Genomic DNA, 13387 nt, shown 5'->3' with positions numbered 1-13387 from the left:
TAGTTAAGCACTTACTGACAAAAACTGATCTTTTTCAAATATTGCAAAAAAAAAACTGATTTAGCCTAATTTGGCTTGACTTTGCCTGACGCGTATGAACCCTGTTCTTAAAAGGTTAGAACCAGAAAAAACACCAGTCTTATAATGAAATTAGTCGTCTAAATCGTTATATATTATAGTAGACAATGTTTCAGTAATAACTTAACCATGATCTTCAAGTATCTAGGAAATAAAAAAAAAAGTCAGATTTTAATGCTGAAGTCAGATCATCTTAATTTACGTATTTATAAGTTTGAAGAAAAAAGTTACAACTTTTATTAAACAGTAAAAACAAAAAAAAAAGTTTTAATAACTAAGCATAAATATATACAGACAACTATGCTTCTAAAAACTTACTTATTTTATAAAGGTACAACTTAAAACTTTCGTAACTAAGATATAATCATAAGGTATAATATTTTTTAGTTCAAGTTTTTATTTTTCAAATTATGATTATAGAAACCTGTTTTAGTAATCAAATTTATAAGAATTGAATAAAAAGTGGTAATTCTAATAATTAAGTTGTTTTAAACAGTTTTTAAACATTAAAGCTAGGCAGCTTTGATAAGAAAGAAAATATATAACTACACCAGCAAAAATAAACTTCATTTGTTACAATACACTTTAAATCAAAAAAATCAACGATCAATAAATCAATAAGTTGCTATAACTTGAGTTTTATACATTTATAGTAAAATAAATAAAAATTTAACATTTTGAAATTTTCAGGCAGAAATCAAGTTGAATTACACGTGTGAAAAGTGCAAAATAAAACAAAACGTAACAAAAAAAAACAATAAAAACAAAAAAAACAACTTTTAAAAATTATGAAAAAGGAATTACAACAGTTTCATGGTCCGGAACTGCAATCAGTTCAAGTATTTTAGTAATTTTATACATAACAAATAAATAAACAATATTAATGAAATTTATTTTTTCTTCCTGAATTTTTTGAACTAAAATTAAGTTATGCTTCGGCGCAGAACCATCAAAATTCAAACAAAACTTCATTCAAGTCTCAGTCGTTCAACTTCTTAGAGTTTTTCCTCACAACAGTTTTTGTTTGATCATCGATCTATAAATTAATTATTGTTTCCAAAAAGTAAAAAACGTATGACTGCAATTTAAAACAATTAATAGTGTATTTAAAAAACGTATACATGAAAGCATGTTTTTAGTATGAGATAGTTAACAAATTCCATTCTGAAATAAATTAAAAATTGGTTGACAAGTATTATAGATATAACAGATGAAAATGCTTTATATAGACACTACTATAATAAACACAAGAACGATCTACAGAGAGTTGGTTTTGATGGCGCGTATGAAGTTGCTTTTTTGGAAGAACCAGATTTTAAGAATCTTGACTATAAAGAAAATTTTTGGATAAATAAACTCAAATCAAATATTAATTTAGCTAAAACACAATACAATGATTTATAGGGGTAAAATAGTTAAAGTACATTTTGTTAGATGCATCTTTTTTGTATTTTTTTGTATGTTTTTGTGTTATTTAGTAGATCTTAACATATATTTATATATTAATGTACATATGTAATTTTATAAAACAAAACTCTTTTTAATATTATAAGTATAAAGTAAATGTGTGTTTTTTTATTTAGTAATTATAAAAAAAAGTGTTTGTTTGCTGTTAATAGTAGTCATTTTATCAATTAAAGACATTTTTTATACATATATTTTTAAATTTTATGTTTATACTTTAATTTATGTTTTTACAGCCGTATTTTTGCACTGAAAATGTTCTAAATAAAGGTCGAAAGCTTTGCAATTAGTGTGTTTTGGTTATTGTTTCATTAGACAACTATTTTAAGGCTATTTTATAGCTTTTTTGTATTTGACAAGTATTATTCGTTTTATACGAATAACATGTTTACAACCAACCTTGTCACAGGGCATGTTGTTGGAGCGAGCGAGCGGTGACAGTGGCATCTGCTGGCATCCGACAGACTTCCTGCGTCGGATTCCACGCGACGTCATGCACTGTTGCGTAAAATTAATTTTCAAAAACTGTTGCATAATTTTTTTTCAACGCCTGCTCTATTTTTCAGGTGGTTTAACGCCTTTCGGTATACAAAATGAAAGAAAAACTTTTGATAGTTAATAAATATAGTATTGAAATAAGATAAAATAATCTTGTTAATGTAAAAATATCAACAATAATAATCTGATCTACTTATGAAATAAACCTTATCTTCATAAAGATTAGAAACATTTTTGTAAACAGGTAGCGCAATATTATTTTGAATAAATTATAGTTAAGAAAACAATACAACAATTAACTTTATATTTTTACTGAAAGATGGGTTATAACCTGTAATGAAAAGGGTCTGCTTGTAGTTTTAACTTTTTCACTTGACTGAGTTTCTGCTTTAGGTTCATCATTTTTTGAAAACAAGCTTCCTTGCAGCATCTACATTCAATTTTTAAAATTAGTACAACAGTTCAAAGTAAAAAAAGAAGTACTTCATACATCGTTTTAACAAGTAATTGCTTTAAATTATGCAACCAACTAATAGACACTATATTTATATAAGTTGATAACTTTTATTATTCGTTTTAGATCTCAAAATAAGATAACTTAAGTAAAAAAGAAATTATTACCTTCACAAGCGGGTTTTGTTGTTTTTCATTTAAAGACTTGGATTTAGCTTCTTTCTTCTCGCTGCTGCACCCTTGTGGTTGAACGCGCCTGTTGCTATTCTGTGGTTGCTGTAACAACGGCGACTTGCCACGGAGACCATCAGCTGAAACAAATATATTTATTAAATAATTTCTATTTAAAAACCTCAATTGATGAAGCCTAATGTAAACAATTATTAATTTATATGTTACATTTTTACTCAGTTTATGTGTGAAAATTTTGTTATTAAGTATTCAAAAGTTTAAAGATTAAATTTAATCTTTTTTTTATTAACTTGATTAATAGCATCTGAATCAAAAAATAATACAGTGCTTATTCACTTATATGGACTTCACTTATCCAGACGCTCAATTATCCGGAAAGTTTCAGTCGAGAAGAAAATTCAAAATTTTTAAAATATATAAGACAAAAATTTTAGTGGTACAAATATATATGCTTTCATAAGTAAGAAAATTTTAAGTGATTAAAAAAATTCTCCAATTTAGTTCAATTTTATGACGTAATAATACTACTACAGCTTACCATCAAACTTTGTTCAAAACTAGTTCAGTTATCAAAAACCTTTGTATGTAGAGTTATAAATTTTTTCAACTTTACCCACAAACGGTCGCTTGAGTACATTGTGCTTTAGTTGGTCGTGTGGTGAATTTTATTATATATAAATTAAGTCAGTTCTTAATTGTTTTTTAAACAATGTTTTTTTAAATACGACTTCAAGTTTTTTTGATAGTTGATTAAATTATATGCTATTTTGGAAAATGAATATATAAAAGTTTTATAAATGGACAAAACATCTAAAAAAAAAGAAAACGAGTTGCACTTATTATCATTAAAAATAAATTAGAAGTTAGTAAAATGGTAAAAACAATGCGCCAAAGTTTTTTATAATGGAGCAGTTTAGCAAAGGCAAGTAGACTTTGTACGAAATTTTGAAAAGTGAAGAAAATTTTTAACATCTTAAAGCAGAAAAAGAGGAGCTGAGTTTTTATTATTTGTTATGCATCGCATAATATACAGCAGTTATAATTTTTGAAAATTTTTTTTTTGTAGTTATTCGGAAATATGCTTATCCGAACATGTTTACAGAAAAATCTTGCCCAACATGTCCGGATAAGTGAATAAGCACTGTACTATATTTCTCGATAAAAATAAAAAGACTGAAAAAAAGTGAAAAACATTAATCAAATTATATAGTGCTTCCTAGAAGAAAAATATGTTGTCTTTTTTTTGTGGAAATACCAACCTGTGTTTGAATTTCTTTTCTGTCTAAGAAGTTCCCTTCGTCTTTTAGTAGATTTATTTCGACCGAGTTGATTTAGATACCTGGTTGGCGCGCCATACGAAAGTCTAGCTGTGTTATTGGCCGGTTGGTGAAGTGTCTAGATGAGTATTTAAATAAATTTCTGTTCTTATTATAACAATAATTATTTTAATCTAATTTATTTAGTTTTTATAAGTTATTTGATGATTTTTTTGATTAGGAAGTTAATTTAACTAGGAAGCTAGCTAAAAACTTTATAAATGTCTAATAATTCTTAAAATTAAAAGCCTTACTTCATACAATAAATTAAGTGTTTTTTATTCCTGTTATGCATAAACTTTATGAACAAAAATTTGCAGCAAGCTTACAGTGCAGCTTTGTTGGTTGTCATGGAGCCGAACTACCCTAGCAACATTGTATCTTCTTCTAAGCAGCCGGTAGGGTCTCCTTGATGAACTTGCGCTTTTTACAGTTTTCTTTCTGCCAGTTTTAATTGATGTCGAACTGAGAGGTACAGCATTGATTGTGATTGTCTGTGTATGAGATCGTAATGTTACCAGAAATGGGATACTTTAAAATATTGCTCATTGGAAATGAGTTTCTTTAGTACTCAAAAAATAAATTTTGAATTTGAGGAGGTCAAATACAAAAACAATTATATTTTAATAGTAAAACTCTGTTTAGCTGTTTTATTAGTTTAACACAGAGAAACGTGCGTCAGTTTTTACTAAATCGAGTACTTTGTAAATTTTTGTTGTAAAATCTAGTAGCTTAGGTTCTGTATTTATTGTGTAAGAAGCTTGTTTTAAGGAAGAAAAGATTAAAATTTATTACTTTTATACTTTTTCATCATCATTTAAATGTAGTAAAGTTTTACGCTCATTTTCATTCTATATATGCTTCAAACTATAGAACTAACTCGACGACAGTTCAGAGTATTATCATCAAAATAAAAATTTAGCGCCTTTAATCACTTCAAAATTTCAAATAAAAACTATACTAATTTTTATATGTTTGTGTACACTTAGCTACTAAGTATAACTATTAGCATTAGTAGTTTTCTTTAAGCTTGTTTTTATTTTATTATTTAAATTGTTTTCGTTTCTAACTATAAAGTAAACTTAGTATGTTTGTACTTTTTTGCATAACTAAAAAAGTTATTAACCAGTATTTCTTTTCAAGTATAAAATAATCAAGCCTTGTAAAAGTTTGTTTTAATAAAATATTGCTTGCTTGTAAGTTTAAATTGTCTTTAGTTTAAAAAACATCACAGTACTTTATTGGAAGGTAAAGTAGACTTTAATTTAACACTTTTGATAACTAAAAGTAGTTTAGTTTCAAAAATAATTGTTTTTACAAAATATAGTAACACTTTGTAGCTTAAAATACATAAATAACAAAATAATCGCTAGAATTTTGGTTCAACTAGTTTTAAAGAATTAAATAATAACATTTTGTTTACTTCTTATACATTTAACATTATACACATTTTGAATAAATTATAATCAATTTTTTATGCAGTCGTAAAAATAAGCTTTACCTTTTGCAAAGTCATTTACTAAAGATTTAACTTTTTTATTATTATTAAAACTTTTGAAAGTTGTCCGTACTAAAGGTGATTTATAGTCAATGTTTTATTTTTTAGATCTTACTAAAATATAACACATAAAAAAAAAATGTGGCAGAAAATGATTTATAAGACTTCGTTATTACTATAGACTTGTATTTGCTAATCTGACTTAGAAGTAGGAAACTATTTTAAAAATATTTGAGTAAAGAGTTGTTTTTTAAAATTAAAGAACTAATTTATCAACATTTGCTTGAACATAATATCATCAGTGTTTTAAATCAGTGACCTTCAGCCTTTTCAAAAGCTGGGCACACAAGTTTTTTAGAAAATAAACTACCCTAACAATTTATTAGAAAATAAATTCTGCGCATACTCGACTACAAAAATATGAATAATAATTAAGAAAACTAGTTTTGAAAATTTTTGAGTATCTTAATATTTAAATACCTGTTAAACATGTTAATTAACTTTACAATCACCTATTTCTTATAGTAAATGACAACACAAAAATGTAATACAATTTTCTTTTAAACTTTGCTAAGTTTTTTGTACTCACTGAAAACCACAATTTCTAAGTACAACTGTTCAAAAATATAGGTTTAATCGTTTGCTAATAAAAGATCCTAGTGAAGTAACTTCACTGGAATATAAATTAAAACAAATTGTACAGTACCCAGTTGAAGTGTGTTGATTCGTTAACACACAGAAACATTACTTGTTACAATAAAGGAAGATTATTGTACAATTTGTTATTAATTTTAAGTACTTGATTTGTCCATTATACTAAAATGTTTTTTTAAAAGACCCGAACGAAAAAAATTCGTTGGAATATAACAATAAAAACAGTTTGCGAAGTAATTGCATCATCGAAACTGACGTACGTTTCATTGTGTTAAACTTATAGCACAAATCCACGGAGTTCTTCAAGAAACATTCTAAGTACTAAAGTTAAATAATAAACTATTTAATATTTTTTACAGTTTCATTATCAAAACTTAGTATTTGTTTAGATTACACTACTATTTGAAATACCTACCGTTTTGTTTTTAAAGAGTTGAATGCGCTGTTGTTTAGCTTAAATTACAGTTGTATATTGTAATATCTAAACTCAATACTGGCCACACAATAAATTTATTTTACAGCTTTTTGTTTGTAGAGCATTTTGATGAAAATGTGAATTGTCAGTTTTCAAAATGATAAGTTTAAGAAAAATATTTACCGAAAGGAAGCAATTGAAACTTGTTAGAAGCTTATCAATATGATGTTTTAAATGTTATATACTGTTTTATTTACTATTGAAGAATATATATTTTCAAAACAATGAATTGTTTGTTATTAAAAAAAGTAGGAACGCTTCACGATTTTGCGTGTCATCCTTGCGCAGGGGCCATGCTAATCTTCTCTGTATCGTTCCAATTTTAGTATATGTACTGCCGAAGCAAGTACGTAAAGTTAAAGAACAAACTTACTATATATACGCGTCGGTTTACTGTGATGCGTACAACTGTGTGCACTAGTTTGTGACGTCATATAATGAGAGTATAGTTGTTTGCTCTCTCATTTTTTTACTGGAAATATTTTTCTTGAATAAGCAATATAGTAACTGCAGTAAACAATTGTCAAAATTTACACAGCTAACAAAGTTCGGATTTTTAATCAAGCTTTTAAACTTTACCTTTTTTTGTTTACACGAAACTTAGTATTTATAGGGTTAATAACACTTTTTAGATCATATATAAATATTATGACTGAATTTTTTATTTTTATTTTTAGGTCATTATAATTCAAGTGTGGTGTACAACTCGATGGACTGCGAGGTCTTTTTGTATACCCAGGTCAAAAGACCAAAAGATTTTTTAGGTATCTTTGTTATTAGTTTTTATTTAATAAAGTTTTTAGTATGTGAAAACTTATTTTAAAGAAATATAAAAAGTAAAGTTTGTGGTTCAATACTCAACATGAAACAAATAAAGTTTTTGATAACCTTCTCGCTTTTGGTTAGGGGTAAAAGCAACGTTTTAGTCGGCGGACCAGGTGTAGAAAAGTTTAGTTTTTTGCGGGCCGGAGCGTTTCAATTTAATTCACGACAAATACTCAGTTATCAGATTCTTCAACTACTAATATGTTGAAAATGTATTTTATTGTATCTAGTGTAAGTTTTAAATTTCTTGTAAATTGTACCCAAGACCTTTTTTTTCTGACTTTTTTGCTTTTATTTCAAATCTCAGAATATCTAGTTTTAGCTTCTAAATTTGGATTAGTGGTCCAGGTTTGCACACTCGCGGACCGCAGTTTTACCTTTTGTGGGCGGGATTTCACTTAACTTTTGTAAAAATTGGCAGGCCACTTATTTTCACACATACTGTTGTACGTTTCCTACCCCAGAAAGATTTATAGACTACTTTAAAGTCTTCTACACATGTAAAAAAAAAGTTAAATGTCCTGCTAAGCTAGGGGTGGGCGAATTTTTAAGTCAGCGGGCAAGAACTATTTAAAAAATTCATTGCTGTTAGGAATTATTGAAAAAAAAGTATTAGCGAACCGTAGTATTTTGATAAATAATTTTTTAAAAGAAAGAAAATTTATCATTAAAAAAGCATTAAAGTGTAATAAATTCAAGCTAGAAATTGTAAAATATTTTTTATTAAAAGCTTAATTCTATATTTTTTTACAGATATTATCAAGCTAAACAATACGTTAGAGACTTCTGTTAGTGAGCCAATTTGCCCACTCCTACGCTAAAGTAATTTGTATACTTAAGTTATAACTATTCATTTTGCAAAATTCTTCCATGTCTAAGTATGAACTATATTATTTTTAATAATTTGTTTTAGTTACTGTTACCAACGAAGGACTTTTTTCTATTTAATTCCACTTATTGCTTTTTTAGTTAGGCGGATTCATTACATTTAAATAATTGTCGATTGTTGTTTAAACAAAAAAGAAATACTCTTATCCAAGTCAAAATTTTACCGGCTTAAACATATTTTTGATATATGTGCTTGCATGTGTTGGTGTTGAGAGATTGAAGCTTTATTTAAATATCTCAGAAATTTATCTAATAGTATATAAATTTATTTTACCTTAATGTGAATATGTATTTGGTTAAACATTGCTTAAGCTGTTTACGCATTGAAATGTTTTACCAAGTTATTTAAAGAAGAATTAATAAAACGACCTAACAATTTTCATATGGGGAAATTTCGTGAGCAAACTAAACTGCTCGTCATTTTAGTTTTATATTTTTAACTAACCCTGCAATATTTTTTTTTAATTAAATTATTTTCAATTTGAAATGATTGTATTTAAATTGTATGTTTGAAAGTAGTTATAGTATAAACTTTTAAATCAGCATTTGTTATTACAATAAAAACACGCTATTGATACTATTTTGATTCAAGGGCAGTGCTCTCTTGACAGTTTAAACAAAACAAGCAACAAACTTTTTCGACTTGGATCGCCACGGCAGACTTGTAAATGAGGTGTATGACGTCAGAGTGGATCATTCCCTGTATGACCTGGTTGTTGATGTGGGTCACCAGGTCACCCACTCTCAATCCCAGCTTGTAAGCATCACCATCTTCGTCTATACTCTGATGTTGAATTGTTTAGTTGGCAATTAAAATAATTATTTATGACATAAAATGATTTTTATAATGATAATTAAGGACAGCAGTACTAATTTTATTATTGTTAGAAAAAGGAAAGCTAAACATTAAGAAAATAATTAAATTGTTTGCCGTTTATCAGTAAACTATAATAACATAATGTTTTGTGTAATTGTACCCGACTTAGTTATGAACTTAATTTGGAATAATAAGTTTACTAAAGAATATTTTTGATACAAAATTTTAAGATGTATAAGTAATTAATTTGTTTTAAAAACTCAAAACTTTATTCTAAATTAAATTTAACAAGCAGAACTAAAAAAAAATACCTCAACGATGTGATGTAATATAAAGGAATCAGGCTTGTTTTCAATATAAACTGGAATTTGTTTTAATTTGAACCCAAGTCCGTTTTTCATTTTTCCAGATATCTTTAACTTTATTGGAGGTTTTGCATTACCTCGAACTGGAGAAAATGACCTAAAAGTTTATACTTTTACAAGTTTTAAACTATTAGTAAATTGAACTTTGAACAAAGATTTGTGTTAGTTATTGCTGAAGTTAGTATATAATGATTTAAATATTTAAATAAAATAATAATAATAACAATTGATTGAGTATAACTTTATTGTTCTATCTATTAAATGTGTGTTATTAAATTAAACGTAAATTGTATTACTTAATAAAACTACAACAAACATTATAAATAAAATTTCTATCGAGTTTTAAATATACTTGTTATTAAACTTTTCTAAAATCTATATTTGTGTTCACAGTCATTAAACTTAATAAGAAAGCTTTTACAACTATAACATTTATGGTAGTTTATAAAATGCAAAAAAAAAAAAAATAATAATGCAGTTAAAAAACTTTCTTTATTCCACAGAAATACTCAATTTTTGAAAGGTAAGGAAAACTTTCCACTTAACAAACTATAATACTACCACTTTCAAGACTATGTTGTCAATATGCTATTTAACTTTTACTATATATCATTTGATAAGAAAAAAGAAAGTTGGCTATCATGACAAAATGTTTGTTTAAAATATTTTTACTTCTATTGTCAATCGACTTTCGATTAATAAAAAAAAAACAATTTAATGTAAAAATTTTAATTTTATACATTCAACAAAAACTAAGAAATGCTAATAATATTCGTAGCAAAACCTTGAAAAGTTTTTGGCGCTGTTTCTACCCGGACTCGAGTCCCTGCTGCTGGACGGGTTCGAAACCCTGATGGTGGTGGTCAGCTGTGACGTCATAGAGGCGTTGCTGCGGAACTCGTGGTTGTGAGGGGAGGCGAGTGGCGAGGGCGGGAGCGAAGTTTCCAGGTCCATGGAAGGAATTATGAGCTGTTGATATAACTTGATACATTGAAGTTTAATATAAACGTAATTTAGTTACTAAAGTTATTTTATTACTGGTGTTACATACAAAAACATGCAAATTATTTTTCTTAACATTTGATTGTAAGTGGGTATACAATAAAATCTAAAAAAACAACAACAAATATATTTCGATAAACCTTTTTAGCTGCACACAATAACATAACTGCTTTTTGAAGTATCGTAAGAACTTTTTGCAGAAGATGCAATTTGAACTCATTTCGTTTAAATAGAAATTTATGCATAAACTAAAGCAGAATTTTTTTTTAAATAATTTTAGACTAGTTTAAAAGTTAACTGTTATTTAATTTCCTCATGTAGTAGAGTTTTAAATACTTTTTAACTAAAAAGTAGTTGTAGTTTAGCTCATTAAAAAAATTGTCATATTTTAGCTTTCTTCAACAGCTGACATCGTTTTTTAAATTACTATTGAGTTAGTAAAAAAGTAAATTATCAATACATTACTATCATTATACAAACCATAACTCACAGGCCGTCAGAGCGGCACTTACCTGCAGGCTGGAAACGCTGGAGCTTTTGTAGATGCTTTTCTTGATGCTCCTGCTCCGCTTAACCTTGTGTGAGGAGTGATGGGGAGGGTTGTGGTGAAGGGAGGGACCACTGCAGGTGTGATGCAGCCTCCTGTGGTGCCTCCTAGCGGTCAGCTCCTGCAGAACATGCGCAACACATAACACGCGTGATAAATCTCAACATTTATATTATCGATTGGTGAAAATCACGTTTAGTTCAATACAGATGTTGTGCATTTTGATTGTTGCAAAATTTAACAAGGTTAGCGAAGCACATTATTTTGTGAATTTTATTGTTAAGATTAAAAGTATACGGGCAGCTTCAATTGTTTATAAAATGGTTAGGCCTCAAAAAAGCACGAAGGGACACTTTTGCACGGCGTCACTTTTGCATGGGTTGAAATTTATTTATTTATTTTTAATTAACTTTATTTTACTATTACTGTTACCCCATAACACTTACCCTTGATCGGTAACTTTTTTATTTTTATTTATCTATTCCTTTTTCTTTTTATTTATTTCTAACTATCACCGTTACCCCTAAACCTTGGTCAGTTTTTTGTTCATTTTTCATATTTTTTTACTACCACTGTTATCCCTAATCCTCTTACCGTTAGTTGTTTTTTTTAATAATATTCTTAGATATAAAGTTTTAAAATTTGTTTTTATTAAACTTTTTTTTCAGCCATTTTAAATTGTTCTTTTAAATCTCGTAAAAGCATAAAAAATGACTGTTTAAGCTTTTCACAATATTACTAGTTATGATTTGTAACGTACTATTTGTAATGAAAACAAGTTGGTAGATATTTTTCAGTGCATAATTAATAGCTTTCAAAAATTTTGTGAAGCAACTTAACTAAGCATTGTATAACTTATTACATTAATGAAGTTAATTGATTTTTTGCACTTAAGTGCAAACTTTAAAATATTTGATTTTTTTTGTTTATAAAATTGGAGTAAAATTATTATCAAGATTTTAATAATAAAATATAAGGGTTTAGTTTATACCTAAATAAAACCTTAAATGTAAAGAGCTTTTCGAAATTTTAAGTATGTATTTAGATTGATTAAACCAACAAAATCAAAGGTCTACTATTAACGACGACACACAAACAACAACGACAATTCAACTCACGACGATGGGCTTCATGGTGATCTCGTCGCCGCAACTGGACACGCTGCTGCAAGGTGACATCCGGGTGGGTGACTGGAGCTGCTTCTTCGGCTGCACGATGCACGGATCCATCAGCTTTTCAACGGGCAGGCTGCTTATGTGGGGAGTGAACACGCTGCTGGATCTCGTTGGCTGTTGGCAAAATTGATTGTTACACACTTTAATGCTTATAAGTATTCACCATAGAACTGTTATAGAAAGGTTTTTGTATGTTTTAATTCTTAAAATTCATTTATCAATTTAAAAAAAAAGTAATTTCGAAAACGTTTATGAAAACGTTTATGAAAATATAATTGTATATTTTTAATTGCAAATAGTATATAGTACCTTTGAATTATGAGTTTAATTCAAACTGTACTAGCTATTTCACCAGTGGTTTAAGAGCAAATTTTAAGCTGCATATTTTTTTATTTTTACCTTTTTAAGATTTCAAATATTTAATTTTAAAAACTCTTTTTATAAAAAAATTGATTTAAAAAAATCCTTATATAACGTAACAAACTTTTATACATAGATTTTTATTTTAGAAATTTTACACAACAAAGAGTCATGGGGGTGGAAATTTTTTGACCATTTAGTTAACTTAAAAGATGTCTAAATTTATAAGCAGTACTACATAAAATCAAAATAGTTAGATAATAAAAAAAATTTCAGCTTAACGAATTATGTAGCAACGTTTATAGTGTAATATAAACTATGCTTTCAATAATTTTTGTCCTGAGGAACATATAACAAGAAACTATTTAAAATTAAAATGTTAATCAATAGATTGTAGAAACTTCAATCAATTATGCTAAAAGCAATATTTTAAAATTAGTTAAAAATATTTTTAAGCATAAATTCAATTGCTGTAAAACTTCCAGAGTTGCAAAATGTCTTTGTAAATTTCCTCCAGGTTTTCTGACTTTTTCCAGGTTTTAGAAAAGCATGTTTTTTGGTCTATTTCTAGTAAAAAAAAAACTTAAGGTAAAAAAAAAACTGTCTTAAACAGTACAAAAACATTAAAAAGTTATTGTAAAGCTACTTTAAATGTGTTTTTTAACAAACAAAATTTTGATTTTACAAAAAAAAAACAGCGTTATGGTAGATTTTTCGTCTCTATCAAATTATATTACATACAAAAATAGTTTATATTTCCAGGATTCCAGGTATTTTGGC

The 13387-nt window shown here is 27.3% G+C and overlaps 1 protein-coding gene and 1 non-coding gene across 3 annotated transcripts in view; both read right to left on the bottom strand.

The window, feature by feature from the left end:
- Positions 1 to 424: 424 nt before the first annotated feature.
- Positions 425 to 13387, bottom strand: part of LOC145831237 (microtubule-associated serine/threonine-protein kinase 3-like) — a 42714-nt gene continuing 29751 nt past the window's right edge. For both annotated transcript variants that reach the window (XM_082938391.1, XM_082938392.1), the window contains exons 30-40: positions 12191 to 12361; positions 11038 to 11193; positions 10308 to 10492; positions 9470 to 9620; positions 8976 to 9125; positions 4331 to 4495; positions 3945 to 4080; positions 2662 to 2804; positions 2372 to 2470; positions 1942 to 2040; positions 425 to 1114 (exon numbers count right to left, since the gene is read on the bottom strand). In XM_082938391.1, coding sequence (XP_082794517.1) covers positions 1058 to 1114; positions 1942 to 2040; positions 2372 to 2470; positions 2662 to 2804; positions 3945 to 4080; positions 4331 to 4495; positions 8976 to 9125; positions 9470 to 9620; positions 10308 to 10492; positions 11038 to 11193; positions 12191 to 12361 — 1512 coding nt within the window. In that variant the 3' untranslated portion in view covers positions 425 to 1057. The remainder of the gene's footprint in view (positions 1115 to 1941; positions 2041 to 2371; positions 2471 to 2661; positions 2805 to 3944; positions 4081 to 4330; positions 4496 to 8975; positions 9126 to 9469; positions 9621 to 10307; positions 10493 to 11037; positions 11194 to 12190; positions 12362 to 13387) is intronic.
- On the bottom strand, positions 6872 to 6978 carry LOC145832770 (U6 spliceosomal RNA). Its single transcript, XR_014369747.1, has one exon. It is a non-coding gene; the product is annotated as a U6 spliceosomal RNA (small nuclear RNA).

The sequence above is a fragment of the Thalia democratica genome, chromosome 3 (genome assembly GCF_965202585.1).
Source record: "Thalia democratica chromosome 3, ktThaDemo2.hap1.1, whole genome shotgun sequence".
NCBI classification, from domain to species: Eukaryota; Metazoa; Chordata; class Thaliacea; order Salpida; family Salpidae; genus Thalia; species Thalia democratica.
The sequence above is the reverse complement of the archived record's forward strand: the minus strand, read 5'-3'. Positions and strand labels throughout refer to the sequence as shown.